This window comes from Geotrypetes seraphini, chromosome 5 (assembly GCF_902459505.1).
Source record: "Geotrypetes seraphini chromosome 5, aGeoSer1.1, whole genome shotgun sequence".
Lineage (NCBI taxonomy): Eukaryota > Metazoa > Chordata > Amphibia > Gymnophiona > Dermophiidae > Geotrypetes > Geotrypetes seraphini.
In genome coordinates, this window is record NC_047088.1 from 187,884,101 (window position 1) to 187,902,204 (window position 18,104).

At 40.6% G+C, this 18,104-nt stretch overlaps 1 protein-coding gene across 2 annotated transcripts in view; it reads left to right on the plus strand.

The window, feature by feature from the left end:
* The window catches only part of NCKAP1 (NCK associated protein 1), a 268,727-nt gene that overhangs the window by 83,374 nt on the left and 167,249 nt on the right, over nt 1–18,104 (plus strand). For both annotated transcript variants that reach the window (XM_033944817.1, XM_033944818.1), the window contains 5 exons: nt 1,811–1,867; nt 8,679–8,821; nt 8,910–9,000; nt 9,817–9,954; nt 15,593–15,641. In XM_033944817.1, the coding sequence (XP_033800708.1) occupies nt 1,811–1,867; nt 8,679–8,821; nt 8,910–9,000; nt 9,817–9,954; nt 15,593–15,641 (478 nt within the window). The remainder of the gene's footprint in view (nt 1–1,810; nt 1,868–8,678; nt 8,822–8,909; nt 9,001–9,816; nt 9,955–15,592; nt 15,642–18,104) is intronic.

Below are 18,104 nucleotides of genomic sequence, written 5' to 3' on the forward strand. Positions count from 1 at the left end.
TTTGTTTATGAGCATAAGTGGACTTGCTTTCTTCTGCAGGGTAGAACTGCCCCATATTTTCAATAGCTGCAGTGTGCATATACTGATTCACTATAACAGAGAAAATAAGGAATGGAATTGCACCTTTCAATTGCGTTCGTCTCTCCTGCCTTCCTGAACCCATACTGACATTTAGGGGTGGATGTTGAATGACTGAAGAGATTGATGCTGTGTATCTGGTAAAAGGAGGATGTGTATTCTAGTGTGGAGAGGGAGAGAGGCTGTAAAATATTTGCCTGCTTTCTAAGTAATGTAATGTAATGTAATTTATTTCTTATATACCGCTACATCAGTTAAGTTCTAAGCGGTATACAGAAAATATACATTAAAATTAAAAATATGAAAATAATAAAGGTACTTAAAAAAATTCCCTTTCTGTCCCGAAGGCTCACAATCTAACTAAAGTACCTGGAGATTAATAGATTAATTAAAATAAAGATAGAAGAGGGAATAGAAATAAACATTTTAACAAGACAGCATTGAATTAAATTTTTTGGTAGATAGAAGAGAGAAGATCAAAGAGTAAATGCATAAGGGGAAACCGTTAAACAATAGAATTCTGGTGAAATTTAAAATGACAGAAATATTATAAAACGAAGAAAAAAGGCATAACAATAAGTAAGATTAAAGGTAATTCATAAACAAGTAGGGAAAGAAAATAAAATAACACATTGTCTTTTAAAAAAGAGCTTCTTCATGGAAGAGACTTGGATGATAGCCACTCGGTGTTGAAAGTCATCATGTTCTGTTTCCGATGTAACTGTGTCCGACACAAGACTCCCGTCCCGCTGTTTCTGTGCACATCTGCTGAGAGCTCTGGAAAGAAGCCAAGTACAAGCTGGAGGGTTGATTTTTTTAAGCATTAGATTGCAGAGGTTCTCAACCCAGTTCTCAGGACACTTCAAGCCAATCTGGTTTTCAGGATATCCACAATGAATATGCATGAAATTGATTTGAATACAATGAAGGCAATGCATAGAAATGTATCTTATTCATATTCATTATGGGTATCCTAGAAAATCGGACTGGCTGGGTGTGCCCCGAGTACTGGGTTGAGAACCCTTGCATTGAACATAAGGGTGCAAAGGAATACCTATGAAGACTAGAGTCAGTGTTTGTACCGTGGACTGAGCATATAAAGCCAGGTGGGCCTTAAGCGGACCACAGGAATTGGGTCACATGCAGCATTTAGCCAATAAGAACAAATTGATACACACTCACACTGCAGACTTTGTAGCATATTATTTATTTGGGTGAAATTAGTTTCTCAGCTTAGCAAAATATAAGACTAAGCAAATTGTTAGTTTTTACTTCTTGAAGAGGGCTCTCACCATTATTTTGAACATTCATTTTATGTAAGCAGCATTCCTTTGGACTATGCATCCTATCCTTATTGTGCAAAAGACTGTTTTCTTGATAACACTGATTTGCTGTAGCTCAAAATGGAGGATCCTATCAGCAATTTTAATGTAAACTAGCTCTCCTCCCTTTATGTGGGTTAGAACTAGTCCAGTAACAGAAAATAGGTACCCTGCAGATAAAGAAATGTTTGATTATTCTGCTTGGTTTCCCTTCCCTGTAACTACTCTTAATTCCACTTATCACTTTCCTTTGTCCTTACTGCCTCTCAGTGTTTCAGGTATTCTTGAATTCTGACTGTCATTACTTCTGAATTTTCAACCTTCAAAAGTTCACCTTCACTTATAGATCCTAATATCAAAGACTTGTTTAAATTTCTGTATGGTTATGGTTTCTTTTTTTCCCCTTATAGGATCATGTTTGTGAACTGCTGAACACTATTGATGTTTGCCAAGTCTTCTTTGATATTGTAAGTTCATCTAACCTTAATTTGGTGATTTGTAAAATATAGCACTATAAAAATATCATAAGCTATCGTTTTATTTATTTGGTATTTGCATTAATAATAATTAATAGCACCATTCCAAACATATAAAAAGAAAGAAAGGAAACTAAATAAATGGTTCGACTCTGAATTACTAGCTCTAAAACAGGAACTGAGAAAACTAGAAAGAACCTGGCAAAAAACAAACAAAGAAGAAGACAAAGTACACTGGAAACAAAAAATGAAAACTACAAAATTCTGATTAGAGAAAAACGAACAAAACATTACGCACAAGAGATAGGGACACCCAAAACAAATAGCAAAAAACTTTTCAAGCTGGTAAACAGTCTAACTGACATTACCCAAATCTTACTACAGGAAAATTAATGTATACCCTCAGCAGAAACCCTGGCCACCTTTTTCAACAATAAAATCTTAGAGGTAAGAGCAACCATACCCTCACCCGCACCCAACTTCGAATTCCAAATCGGACCCCTCGGAAAAGAACCCAGAGTAGACATGATCTGGAACCACTTCGAACCTCCTGATTGGCACCAATTTCTAACCTTTTTCAATAAATATACTAAATCGAATTGACTCCTAGACGTATGTCCCTCCAAGACCCTGAAAACAGCCAAAATAGACTTTAAAAAGGACCTATTCAATTGGATAACAACCACTCTCACGGAAGGAACATTTCACGAGGAAATGGGACATATATTAATCACACCCATCCCAAAAGATCAAAAAATCTCTCTAGATTTGAAAACCAACTATAGACCCATAGCAAGCATCCCCGTATTTACCAAGATACTTGAAGGATTGGTCAAGGTGGAGCTAGTGAAATATCTAGACAAATTCAGCATACTAAACGAACACCAATCAAAATTCAGGAAATAATTTAGCACTGAGACAGTCCTAGCCTCGATCCTAAATCACCTATACGGCCTATTTAGCAAAGGAACAAGTGCTTTTATTCTACAACTAGACTTCAGCAGTGCTTTCGACCTAGTTGATCACGAAGTAATGATACACTGCCTAGATGCAATAGGAATCAAGGGAAAAGCAAGGAACTGGATACAGGGCTTCCTAACAAAGAGATCATACCGAGTGGTTAGTGGTGAGATACCCCTCTGGAGTGCCACAGGGTTCACCACTTTCACCCACACTGTTCAACATTTACATATCATCCCTAGTGCACTTACTGCAAAGTCTAAACTTGAACTACTACATATATGCAGATGACATTTCCATTTTAATCCCAGTGAACAGCATTACAAACGAAACCTCAAAATACATTTCTCATATTATGACCGAAATAGAACATTGGACAATCAACTTCAAACTGAAATTTAACCCAGAAAAAACAAAAATCTTCCTTGCAAGTCCAACGGATAAAATTATCAACACAACGTTACATATAAAAGACCACGATTACCTGATTACTAATACAGTATAAATATTGGGAGTCACATTGACACACACACACATTGACACACACTGACAATGGTCGAACACACGAATATAGTGGTAAAAAATATTTCCTGATATTATGGAAATTAAAGACCATCAAAAAATACTTTGACCCATTATCGTTCAGATTACTAGTGCAATCACTAGTGCTTTCTACTCTGGACTATTGCAATATCGTTTATATGGATATACCTAAAAAAAACAGTGAGGAAACTTAGAATTATTCAGAACACAGTGGTCTGCTTGATATTTGGATTTAAAAAGAGCGACCATGTCACCCCCCTACTATAAATTACTGCACTGGCTGTCAGTCGAGGCACAAATAATTTTCAAGTTCCCCTGCATATGTTTCATAAGAACATAAGAACATAAGCAATGCCTCTGCTGGGTCAGACCTGAGGTCCATCATGCCCAGCAGTCCGCTCACGCGGCGGCCCAACAGGTCCAGGACCTGTGCAGTAATCCTCTATTTATACCCCTCTATCCCCTTTTCCAGCAGGAAATTGTCCAATCCTTTCTTAAACCCCTGTACTGTACTCTGCCCTATTACTCCCTCTGGAAGCGCATTCCAGGTGTCCACCACTCGTTGGGTAAAGAAGAACTTCCTAGCATTCGTTTTAAATCTGTCCCCTTTCAACTTTTCCAAGTGTCCTCTTGTTCTTTTATTTTTCGAAAGTTTGAAGAATCTGTCCTTCTCTACTCTCTCTATGCCCTTCATGATCTTATAAGTCTCTATCATATCCCCTCTAAGTCTCCTCTTCTCCAGGGAAAAGAGACCCAGTTTCTCCAATCTCTCAGCGTATGAGAGGTTTTCCATCCCTTTTATCAAGCGTGTCGCTCTCCTCTGAACCCTCTCGAGTAACGCCATATCCTTCCTAAGGTACGGAGACCAATATTGGACGCAGTATTCCAGATGCGGGCGCACCATCGCCCGATACAATGGCAGGATAACTTCTTTTGTCCTTGTTGTAATACCCTTCTTGATTATGCCTAGCATTCTATTTGCTTTCTTAGCGGCTGTTGCGCACTGTGCCGTCGGCTTCATTGTCATGTCCACCATTACCCCCAAGTCCCTTTCTTGGTTGCTCTCATTCAATAATATCCCTCCCATCGTATAGTTGTACCTCGGGTTTCTGTTTCCAACATGCAATACTTTACATTTCTCAACGTTGAACTTCATCTGCCATCTCGCCGCCCATTCCCCCAATTTGTTCAAGTCCCTTTGCAATTCTTCGCATTCCTCTTTAGTCCCAGCTCCACTAAATAGTTTTGTATCGTCCGCAAATTTTATTATCTCACACTTCGTGCCTGTTTCTAGATCATTTATGAATATATTAAATAGCAGCGGCCCGAGCACTGAGCCCTGCGGAACACCACTCGTGACCCCCATCCAGTCCGAGTAGTGGCCCTTCACCCCTACCCTCTGTTTCCTACCCGCCAACCAGTTTCTGATCCATCTATGTACGTCTCCGTCCACTCCATGGTTCTTCAGTTTCCGGAGTAGACGTTCGTGAGGCACCTTGTCAAAGGCTTTTTGGAAATCAAGGTATATGATGTCTATGGGGTCTCCTCTGTCCATCCGTTTGTTAATTCCTTCGAAGAAGTGCAATAAGTTCGTTAGGCACTAACTCCTACGTACTTGCTATCTCACTTCATATTCTACAGCCCTTTAAGACAAACCAGAAACCGCTACCTTTTTGCATACCCAAGCATTGCCAATTGTAAATACAAACCTTTCTGGATAGAACTTTCGCATACCAAGCAAACAAACAACAACACTGGCTAGACAACTACATTAATAAAGCTAGACTGACCTACAACGCTTTTAGAAAACTCATAAAAACTGCCTTATTCGACAGATATATCACCTAAACAGAATCTTCACCAAACACTTCTTTCTTTTCTCATTCCCAATATGCCCCCTCTGAAATCCTAATCAAACCGTATTTTGCAATTCGGGGCATTTCTTCTAATATGTCCCCCCTGAAAAGTCTTAAACTGTATATTGCAATTTTCGCTGTATTTTTTGTAATTCGCGACCTTTTCCTAACAGGTCCTCTCGGAAAATTCTTAGCAAATTATACATTTTATATTTTCGCTTTCTTAAAGTTGTTGTACTCTGTATTTCCTCTGACTATCTGCATATTGTAACTCGCTGAATGTCCAGCTCTCTTGAATGTAAACCGCCTAGAAGTCGCAAGATTGTGGCGGTATAGAAGAATAAAGTTATTATTATTATTAATCAATTTTGAATTGGCACAGAACATGAATTGGCACAGGGAACATGAACTTGACTAAAAGACAGGGTGCTTGCTGCTTTTTTTTTTCTTTTAAGATAATTCAGTATTTATTTCAAAAGATCCAACTGAGGCACAGCTGAGGAAACATGCAAGGAATTTTGGATTTAGCTTATGCCTTTCATGAGGACTGATGATAAAGCCTATCTTTTTTTTGTACCTGAATTCTGCAGTAGAATTGGTCAACTGAGAGCCAGCAACTGTACTTTTATTCTAGGAAAGATATTCAAGGTTATTTATATATGTCTCTTTATTTAATGTTTTAAAGTAATAGCTAATATTTTGAAAGCAGTGTTTCAAATGAATAGGCTAAAACATTTTCCTTTCCTCTCCTCTGCTCCATCAGTCCAAATCAGAATTTTGAAAGAAGATTGTGTTCACCAGTTTTGTTGGACATTTCCACTCTTTGTTCTAGTCTCTGATACACCTCATGAAATAGCAGTAAACATATTACAAAATGAGATCACCAGCATGATTTACCTACAACTAAGGGTGCATCATCTGCTGACAGTACAGTGGAAGAGTAGAAGAGATTCTGCATGTTTAACATCTGTTTTTGAAATATTTGTTTTGTATATGACTGTATATAGCAGATGAAAATATGGGTTGTCTGTGGCTGTTGAATATTATACTCACTACTCTTAAGGAACAAAAATAATATATAATTGTGATATATAGTTTCAAGTTTATTATGGATTTGATTAATCGCTTATTCATAATTCTAAACGATGTACAAAATTACAAGTTTCTGGGGGAAACAAACCAAATAAATACGACTAACCTGATAAAACATATAATACAAAAGGAAAAAATGGGGAAAGAAATACAAGTTATTGATAGTAAATAAGACGAGTAAGGGAAAAAATATTTTATATATATATATATATATATATATATATATATATATAAATATATTAAGCAACTACATTCACATCACTATATAAATATTAGTTCAAAATTACAAAAATTTATAAATAGTGCTTAGACCTACAACCTATAGTGCTCAAGTGTATAAAACAAAACACAGGCTGCCACCAGACCATCATAGCACCATTTATGTCTGTACCACCACTTAAATCTCTAACCATTCTTTAAGTATAATAACACCATGACTTATCTCTTATGGTGATGAACTTGCAGTTGATGGTCATGAAACAGGCAGCTCTGTGTTGTAAAGTGCTCATGCAACTTATTAAAAAGCTCCTGGAAGCCGAGAAATACAAGTCTTCCCTTCGACTCGAGTTTCACGATAAACGTGCTTCCTCAGGATATTATATACAGTGGTGCCTCGCACAGCGAACGCCTCGCACAGCGAACGCTGCGCACAACGAACTTTATGTCTTGATTCGTACAACGGACTTCGTTTCACACAACGAAGTCCGGGGTTCCTGCGGGGTTGGATCGCAGCGGGGTTGGTCGAGCCGCGAGGGTAGTCTCCTTCTCCTTACCTGCCCTGTCGCAGCACACAGCCGAACGGAAATCTTCCCGATGTCAGCGCTGACGTCGGAGGGAGGGCTTAAGCAAAGCCCTCCCTTCCTCCGACGTCAGCGCTGACATCAGGAAGACTTCCGTTCGGCTGTGTGCGGCTGCGGCAGGGCAGGTAGGAAGAAGGCAATGGCGAACGAAAGAGGGGGGAGGGGGCGGTCCGCCCTGAAGAATGTGCACAGCTGGTCAGGTCCCCCGATCGACCGACAACAGGCCCGGCCGACAAACCTCCCTGCCCTGTAGCCGCGAATCTAAATTACCTCTTACAGCAGCTTCAATAATCCAGCTGCTGTAAGAAGGTAATTTAGATTCGCGGCTACAGGACAGGGAGATTTGTCCGACCGGGCCTGTTCTGTTGTCGGTCGGGTGCAAAAGCGCCACAAAGGTGGAGGCAGGGAGGGAGGAAAGGTGGAGTGGAGAAGAAAAGACGCTTAAGGGGGGAGAAGGCCGCTGAAAGCACATGTTGGAGCAGGGGATGAGAGGGAGGGAGAGAAGGGGAAATATTGGACAAGGGCAGAAGGGATGCTAAATCATAGGGTGACAGGCAGAGAGAACAACAGGAAAAAGAGTGGAAGCAATCTTGAACCCTGAGGGTGAGGGCAGAGAGAGGTGGTGAGATGATTGATCATGGGGAGAGGGACAAAAGGGAATAGAGATGGTATAGGAAGATAGTGGAAGTAAAAGGACAGGGAGATGTATGTTTTTAGATGTATCTAAATAAAAATAATAACAAAAAATTTATCTTTTTTATGTCATCTTAGCATATTTTATGCTGCAGAACGAATTATTTTTTTTTACATGTATTCCTATGGGAAAACGCGTTTCACATAACGAACGTTTCACATAACAAACTTGCTCCTGGAACCAATTAAGTTCGTTGTGTGAGGCACCACTGTACATACTTCTCCAACAAATCTGAAAGTCAGGCCTTGTCACAGTGCTCCACCCAGAGGGAATGCAGCTGGCAATATGGTGGGAGATCAGATTCATTTAAGAGAATGAACATGGGTTACACTTAGGTGAGTATTGGATATCAAGCCTTTATATGCAGTATAAGCATCAACATTGGTGATATTATTGTGGGCTTGAAAAGGAATTTTGTATTGTATGTATAATTATTGTAAAACTTTGTGAAATAATCCTTTTTCTTTGGTATCATTTGATATTATAAATTGTTAAATTTGCATAAATAAATAAATAAAAACATTGGTGATATTAGTCTCATCATATAGATCTTGAGTTCCCATCATTTTCTGCTCAATGTATGTAATAATCGCTGTGATAACTTGATTTAATGTATGGATCCCCAGCCTTTACTTACTTTTTAATTTTTGTTCTGTAGGTTTATTTCTTTGCATCATAGTTTAGAAGATGGGCAGTTCTGCCCTTGATAGCACATAAACCTAGCATCAGAATTTCTTGGAAATATTTTTTAGTGTATCACGGTATTTAATATTAGAAATGGTTATATTTGGGGGGTTTTGTTTCTATGATTTTTTTTTATAGTGAGAGAAACTCTTTTTATCCTATTTTATCTCTAGACTGTCAACTTTGATCTAACAAAGAACTACTTGGACCTCATTTTAACCTACGCAACACTAATGATAATGCTGTCTCGCATTGAGGAGAGGAAGGCTATTATAGGATTATATAATTATGCCCATGAAATGACACATGGGGCAAGGTAAAAATCAAGTCTTTTAAATCTCATTGATTTTTTTGAGAGCTGCTTTATAGTGACCACATTTCAACATAGTGTTTGTGTTTTGCAGTGATCGAGAATATCCTCGTCTAGGGCAAATGATTGTTGATTATGAGAACCCCATGAAAAAGATGATGGAAGAGTTTGTACCCCATAGTAAAGTAAGAGTGAATTTCTTAAATGTTTGAAGTGCATTTTGTGCTATTATTTTTTCCTGTATCTTGACTGATTTTAATCATGTAAAATTTAACACCTCTCTGAAAATACCAAATATTATATATGTATATTAAATTAGATTTTTACCCACTTGCTTGCCAGAAACTCATTTTCAGAACCGGTGTCTTGAAAGTTAGAATTCATAGCATGCAAAAAATAAAACTGAAATTGAAAGCAAAATGAAATATAAAATAATGTAAAAAATTGAACAGAAACAAAGTGTAAACATAATACTCCCCATAGTCATAGCATAATTGTAAAAGTAATAATAATCCAATATACCTTAACAATACCACAGCTAAATGACAAAAATGGACTTATCCAAAGACTTCAGAACATCTTGCAAATTTAAACAATTTTAAACTTGCTTTTTATTTAGGCATTTGAGGTTAATAGTACAGTAGCGGATTGTCGTTCATCAGGCTCAAGATGTGTATTGAGGGACATAGGTTATGTCACATATCACAAACACTTCTCTTCATTGAATGTCATTTGTTATGAATAGTGAATAGGTAGGTGATACTTAATTTCAAATAAATAAGTAAATAAAATAAGGTAATCCTGTAGGGTTCTAACTTCCAAAAAAACGAAGAATGTATAGGGCCAGTACAACCAAAGGTTCTATTCTTGGTATTCTGTGATCAAGTTTTATCAGGTTGGGGGGGGGGGGCGCGGGGCTCATTTCCTTGTTCTTTATAAGTAGAGATGGTTGCAGAGTCCAAGGTTTCTTTTCATCAAACATGGGTTTTCTTTGTTTCCAGGCTCTCTCAGATGCGCTTATTTCACTCCAGATGGTTTATCCTCGAAGGAATCTCTCAGCTGACCAATGGAGGAATGCACAGCTATTGAGCCTCATCAGTGCCCCCAGTACAATGTTAAATCCAGCACAGTCTGATACAGTAAGGTTCTTTTGTTACTTTGAATATGTATTTCAGATGCGAGAGGGAAAGGCATGTTTCATTCCTTCTTTGTCTCATTGAATATCAGAGATTTTGTCCCTTAACCATCCCTGCATGTTAGTGCAAGAAGTAAGTGGGGAATATATGTGCAGCCTGTCTCGTTGAATTCTTTACAGCCCTTTTGCATGCGTACATATCTACATTGTGTGTTCCCCTGACCTGGAGAGGGGAGGGGCAGTTGAGTGGAATAATAGTATTACTTAGACATACACAACGCTGTACACATTATTTAATATTTATTTTAAATATTTATACACTGCCTAATCCAAGACGGTTTCCAAGCTACGGCACAAAACTATGTTTGTTAAGAAAGACCATTCCACAATTTTACTCCTTCAATAGAAAAAAATGGATACCCTAGTATCAGCATAGTGAGCTCTCAGTACCTTATCCTGTGATGGTAACATAGCATTCTTAAATTTTAGCAATCTACCCGGACAATATACATTCAAAAACTGCTTAAAATACAGAGGTTCAGAATAATATACGGCCTAATGGACTATGGACAGCACCTTATAGTGTACCCTATACTTTCTCTGTTCCTAGTAGGCTCACAAGCCAAGGTTTTCTTTTTAACCTAGGATAATGGAAGATTAAGTGACTTGCCCAGGATCACAAGGAGCTCCAGTTGAAATTCAACCCTGTTCCCCATGATCTCAGTCCATTGCACTTACCATTGAGCTATTCTTCCACTCCACTCACTTCATGAGCATAAGTGAAGTCACAAGCTATATCCACTATAATAAAACCCTTAGTGCGCATGTGCAGTTGAAACTCTGTGCGACTGTGATTCCTGTTCATGATCCGTGACTCTGTGTTGCCACATGCGCAGTAGGAGCCTTCGGTGGTTTGCAACGCGTGCAGCGGTTTCTCCAGCAACATTCCTGCCCCAATCTCCGACACCGGCTGACTTCTGATGACGCCTCTCCTTCTCACCCCCCGGACCAGCAGCAGCCGCAGGGCATTTGCTAGGCTGGCCCATTTCAATAATGCCTTGCCGCTGCTTCCATTGCCGCTTCCACCCACCCCCTAGAAAGTTGCCTTGTCACTACCACAATTGCTACTGCCACACACCCCTGGAGAGCTGCCTTGCAACCGTTGCCTGCCACAGTACGCTATAGCTCCTCCCTCCCACTAATCTTTTATAGCCTGCTGGCAGTGCTAGCAATTAAAGCAGAGCACTGCCAGTAAGCTCAATGGCTCCAGTCTCTTCAGTCCCTAATAAACCAGAACAGGAAGTTACATCAGCTGTTCTAGTGTAAGCAGAGATTGAAGAGACCACAAGAGTCTATGGAGCAGATGAGCTTGCTGGTAGTGCTCTGCTTTAATCGCTAGCATTGCTGGCAGGCGGCTTTAAAAAGGTTTGTGGGAGGGAGGGAAGGAGAGCAACTGACCCGACCTGACCTTGGGAGGGAGGGAGGAAAGAGAGAGACCCGACCATGAGGAGGAGAGAGAGGGGGAGAGAGAGAGGCAGTAGAGAGAAGTACCTAACCACCATGGGAGGGAGACAGACCCAACCATAGAGGTAGGGAGGGAAGAGAGAAACAGAGAGACTCAACCATGGAGGGAGGGAGGGAGGAGAGAGAGACCCAACCATGGAGGGAGGGAGGAGAGAGAGAGAGAGACCCACTATGGAAGGAGGAGGAAGGGAAACACAACCAGGGAAAGAGGGAGGAGAGAAAGAGGATGACCCAACCAGGGGGAGCAGCAGGATAGATGGAGGGAGATCCTGCCAGGGAGGGAAGGGAGAGAGGGAGGGGAGAAAGAGGTGCAGATGGGGGAGATAGGGTGATGTTTGAGAGGGCTAGATTCTAGAACTAGGGATGGAAAAAACCAAGGGAAATGTTGACAGGAGGGAAGGAGAGAAATGGTAAGCATAGAGTGGTGGGAGGGAGGGAAGAGAGGGTACCCACAGAAAGGAAAGGAAGGGGAGGGAGATGATGGTGCCCATGAATAGCAGGAAAGAGAAGAGATGGAAACTAGACAGATTTGAAAAGAAGGAAGTAAAGTTGATCATGAAAGATGGATATAGGTCAGAAAGTAAAGAGGAGAAACAAAGAAAAAGAGTGAATAGACAGAGCACATGGAAGCAAAATCAGAGATGTGGAGCGAGATGATTAGAAAGATAAAATCACTAGACAACAAAGGTAAGATAAATGATTTTATTTTTAGTTTAGTAAGGAGGTAATGGGATTTGAAATGCCGCCTTTCTATGGGACAATTGAAATGTGTCAGTTTTGTGAATTTATGTCTGCTATGTATATATTGCACCATACAGGAGGAAATGCGAGGGGTGTGCTTTATGTGATCAATTACGCAATTAAAAATTTTAATCAATGTACAGCCCTAGTTCTAACAGTTAAAGGCAATATTTTCCAGAATGAGGTCTCAAAGACTGGAGGAAATAATCATTTGAATCACTAAGAGCCATCCCAGTAGGTATAGATGTCATTAGTAAAGCATGTGGAGGTGCTTTAATTATTTCCAGTCCCACTGTGTATGTCTTGACTGGGGCGTGTGGGGGAGAGGGGTGCAGAGAGGCAGTTTTTGGGAAGCAATTCCATAACTGTTCCTAATGTCTGTTTCAGTATATGCATCAGTGGGGTGTTGTTTTTTTTGTGTGTGTGTGCGTGCGCATGTTGCAAAAGCTATAACAATTTCTACCATCAAATTACATGGAGCCATTATTTGGGGACATACTTTGTTTTTCTTGAACCCCCCTCTTCTCCCCCCATTCCAATCTGCTCTATTTTCATGCTCTATTTTCAGGAAATACTTCCTCCTTCCCCACTGCCAATGCCAAATTTGGTCTCTAAGAGAGAGAGAGAGAGATTCTTTTTTTTAAATTTAAATATTTATTTCAAATTTTCATAAAGTATAATATACATCATACATTGAACAGCAAACTACAGTCGCATCAATTGCATAATCAACAACTACTATAAATGCTCAAAAAAGAAATGCACGTATACCATACAATTTTCACCCCAGAACCCCCCCACCCCAAACCCTCCCATCTCACATATCCCCAGCTCCATACTCCCCTCAAACCCCCCCCCCAGAAACCCCCTCACCATCTAATGAGCTAGCTAGGCAGAATAATCAAAGGTACCCCTACAGAGTGGCCAACAAATCTCTTATTTTGATCCAGGTCATAGATCGGGACAGGAACTTATTACGACGGGCAGCCACCGCTAACTCCATCCTCCCAATGGACAAAAGTCGAGTGGTCCAGTCAATGAGAGAGGGAGCCACTTTGTTTTTCCAGTGATTAGCTATGAGACATTTAGCAGCTGCGAGGCCCCAACGAAGTAGTTTAGTCTGCCAAAGATGGTCCCTCTCATTATAGAGACCCAAAAGGCATGTCTGAGGAGTCATGCCCACCGGATCTCCTAGTAAGGTGGACAGGGTATGAGCCACTGCAGTCCAAAAGGGATCAATAACCACACAGTCCCACCAAATGTGTAAAAAGGATCCCACTTGCTCACCACATCTCCAACATTGATCGGACACACCAGGGAACATTTTGTGCATCCGTTCAGGGGTATAGTACCACCTAGTAAGTACTTTGTAAGCATTCTCCTGAACCAAAGCACAAGTAGACGCCCGGGATACCTCCCCACAGATAACTTCCCAGTGCCTAGTAGTGAAGGAAGACTCTAAATTCCCTCTCCCAATGCTTCTGAAAGGAGAAGTGAATAGGTGAATGACCCCTCCAATACTGGTACAACACTGAAAGAGGCCGGGGAAACCTGTCGGAGCAACAACCAGAGATTCTCAAAAGATTCTTGCTCTATGCTTAAAGGCGTTCCCCAACCTTGAGCTTGCATGAAATGCCTTATCTGGAAATAGGCCAAATAGTCCCTATCGGGCAAGTCAAATTTCTTCTGGAGCATAGAGAGGGACATTCTTGATATCTTGTGTTATTCCTTTCCAACATCCATTGGCTTGAAAAGAATAAAAGGATTCAGACTAAATACAAAGTCCAGTTCTTTGCAATTTCTTTTCCAAGGGAGTAGAGCTTAGTCTCCTCATTGAAATTGTAAACTCTTTATTTTTATCCTGAAGGTGACTTACTGGATGAGCCATTAAGATCCCTATCTCTGAGTTTCTGAGTATCTCAATATTGTGTATGTCAGTACATTGTAGTTGGTCACAAATTTGTTTGTGAATGAATGAGGGGTGTTTCTCATTGTTCATTCCCCCTTCTATTGCCCCCTTCTATTTCTTTTTGTGTAATGTGTTTCTTCTCCATAATTTTTTCTTTGCTTTTCTTATGTCTTTTTGTTCCTTAGTACCTACCACTCTGCCCCATTTTCTGCTGATCTGTCTTTCCATCCCTTTTCTTTGTTTCATTGTCCCTTCTTCTTTCCTCTTCACATCATCCCTGTATTATTGTCTTTTCCTATTCTTCAACATTTCTTACCTCTTGCTTCTACTAACCCTCTGTTTTCTTTCTTGTCCTCTATCTACCCCTTTCCCCAGCATTTTCTCTTCTTCAACCCTAGTGTTTTGATGAAGGCCAGAGGAGTGAGGCCTCAGCCACAGCATGTTCCTCTTGAGTATGTACTCACAGCAGGGCTTCCAGAGGTAGATTGGAGGACTCAGGCTAAGCTGTTTTGTTTATTTCCATTTGCTACCAGTCACTCAGGTTTTTCTGATTGGTTGTAGGTGTCTAGGAAATTGGATTGATGGCCAGCCAAATCCCAACTATAGCAGCTGTTTCCTGTTTGTGTAATGCATTCCTGTGTATGGGATGGATTAAAGTTGTGTACTGCCATGCATCTACACAGCTTAAAGTGAACATTACTCATGACAGTGTCCTGGTAGCATCATGCCATGTTGATGCCAGCCCTTTTCTGCTGCTATTTCTCTGTGCAGTATTACTAAGTAATAAAAAGCCAGTGATGGGTGAGGACATAATAGTAAGTTTGACACACACACACACACACAAAAAAAAAAAAAAAGATAACACCCTATTATGTGATTTCTTTTTCATGGAAAGCAAATAATTTTATACACAATTCAGTTTAGGAAAAGGTTTCTAGAAGTTATCTACCTGGTTTTTCTGTTCTTTCATATTGTCTAAAATTTGGATTTCGATTTAAGATTTAAATTGAGTTAACCTTTTCCAAATTCAAGTTCAGGGTGAGTTATAAATTTGGATTTCGATTTAAGATTTAAATTGAGTTAACCTTTTCCAAATTCAAGTTCAGGGTGAGTTAAAAAGAGGTACATTATTCCTGTACCCCAATCTCTATAAATGTACTACTGTAACCCATTCTGGATCCTGGGTAGGACGGGATATAAAATTGAAATAAAATAAATAAATAAGTGATTTTTCTGCTCAAGTAGATTTTAACAACCTAAATTGTACTTGAGGTATTGCAGGGGGTTATGGCTTGCTCTGACTTTTTTAAAGTGTATACTTAAACACAAACAGATTGATTGCATATTCATTTACCTTAATTCAGAGTAATATTTTAGACTTTTTCCTGTAGTGTAAGCTGGGGTTTAGGGAAGTGGAAGAATGTCATTCAAACTTTGTACAAATAATTCAATTCTTTTTTTGAAACAGATGCCATGTGAATACCTTTCTCTTGATGCAATGGAAAAATGGATTATTTGTAAGTAAATCAATATAAACTAATACATTGTCAAGCCAAGAGCTCAGAAGTAACATTGTATGATGCCATACAGATGATCTAGGGTTTATTCCTGATATCATTGTTGCTCCTCAAGTCAGACAGCCTTTGAATAAAGATAAACAGGGGAAGCAAAACCACAAACTCAAAAGCACAGAACAAAAGTGGAATTGTCCCAATCAGAATGGTGCACCCCAAAAGAGTGTCTTTCAACTCATCTGGTAAATCCAAATGTCTTTATTCATCCAAAATTCATCTAATGACTCAACGACCCGGTTGCGTCGTTGAGTCATTAGATGAATTTTGGATGAATAAAGACATTTGGATTTACCAGATGAGTTGAAAGACACTTTTTTGGGGTGCACCATTCTGATTGGGACAATTCCACCTTTGTTCTGTGCCACCCTTTGAATAACAGCAACACTTTCTAGGTGATTAAGAGTGGGTGAAGACGCAGACTCTGTGTGAGGTCTGCTGCAGGCAGATCAACCCTCAGGTGTACCTGTTAGCCAGCCTGCACTCATGAATTTGGAGCTCAGGGTTCATTCCCTTAGAAGTTAGTTCGCCTCCAGATTTATGAGGAGCTTGAGCGCAAGCTGTTTGGCACCAGTGAAGGTCTGTTTGGGCTTCGAGAGTGCTGTCTGGTTTTTTCACTCCCCCCCTTTGCACCACACATTCTTTCTTGGGGTTGGAGGTCTCAGTATGGCTTAGTCCAACTGGCAACCCGAAGATCAAGTTGCTTGTGTACAATGGATTGGATTGGAGGTAGAGTTTTCCCCAGTTCTTTGCAGCTACAGTGAGAGCTGACAGGCACCATCATGGAGCAGTGAGTACATCTTATTAGTCTTTGGGGAAAATTGGAGGGGGGGGGTCTAAATTTGTTGAATTTGAGAGTTTCTAGAGCCAGAGACAGGATTTCCTACCCTGAATTTTTTTTAGTTTCAGGGTAGCTTCTTTGGGCCATTTTTGGTGCAAAATTGTTGACTTAGCAGCCATCTTGGATTTTCCCAATTTTCTTTAAAAGTCTCTGCCTCAGACTCCTCGATTTTGGTTAAAATCAGTAGAGATATTCTTCTCCTGTATCATACCAGAATTGTGCTGGATGGTCAGTGGAGGAGCGTCCATGTGCTGTGGCACATGTCAGAGAGGGGCAAGAGCCATGTGTTCAGCCTCCTCCTACCCCTCTAGGGTAGGGGAACCGCAGGAGGTCCGAGGTTTGTTGGGGAAAAAACCCTCCTGGAGCTTCTAAACAGTGAAGTTGTTAAATGCAGGTGCGTGGACACTGTATAGCCCAAGAGATGCCAGTCTGTGTCCCTATAGGGGTCCTTGGGACCTTCTGTTAGAGTTTTACTCCATACTTGTTCTACTGTATTATGGAAAGCATATTCGAATTGTCAGGGATCCCAGTCCACAGAGAAGCATGCCTTTGAGCCAGCAGAACCAGTCTGAGAGAGTCTGGGATAAATGGAGGTCATATTCCATGCTTTTATTAACCCAGGGGTAAAGGATCGCTCCTGGAGAATTCATGTTCCCTTGCAGGGACCGAAAGTTAAGAGGCAGTGATAGCCCTTGACCAGGGGGAGGACCCTACAATATGTCATCTTTTTAAGTCAACTACAGTGCTGTACATTATTACTGATGCCCTGAGGGAGTTGAAGCTGGAACAATAGTCATCGACCTCATAGTGCAAGGTCGTGAGCGGTACAAATTCTCAGACCACGATTTCCCCGCGCATCCAGACAAGGAACTGTGGGACACCCCGGTCCGGAGGGTTCCTTGAGGGTAGCTAAGCCTATGTCTAGGCTTTATCCCAGAATTCCTACAGCTGTTGTACAGCCAAAAGTGGCTTCCATGGTGCTCAGGTTACCAAACATACCTCCTTGCCCAGTGAAAGATGAGTGATGCTAAAGGATGTGCAGGACCGAAAGGTGTAGGTAGTTTTGAAAAAACAGTTTGAAGTTCTTGCTTTAGGGATCAAAGTTGTAGCGGCAGCCTCGTTTGTGGTACGTGCATGCCACACAAGGCTACAACAGATCACAGCATCCAAGGAAGATATATGTCCCCAGCTGGTGCTGGAGGGTATAGATTGTGGTATGTGCCCTGTATGACATCATCAGGGCCCTGATTAAAGTTTTGGCGTATGCTAGTTCCGCCTGCAGAATGCTCTGGATCAGATAATGGAAGGTGATTTAGCCTCCAAAGTGATGTTGAGCAGGCTTCTTTTCGAAGTGCAGATGCTCTTTGTTAAAAGGTTGCATGACCTTATGTCCAGCATGGCAGATCGCCGGCTGAAGACCTTGCCTGACAGCATACCTCGTGCTCCCAGGGGGGGCCAGTTGAGGTAAGTTTTTTTGAGGTTATTTTCGAGGCTCTGGACAACTTGACAATGTTACAGAGATTCCTTTGCACAGAGATCCAGACAGGGGTTTGGGAGTACCAGACCAC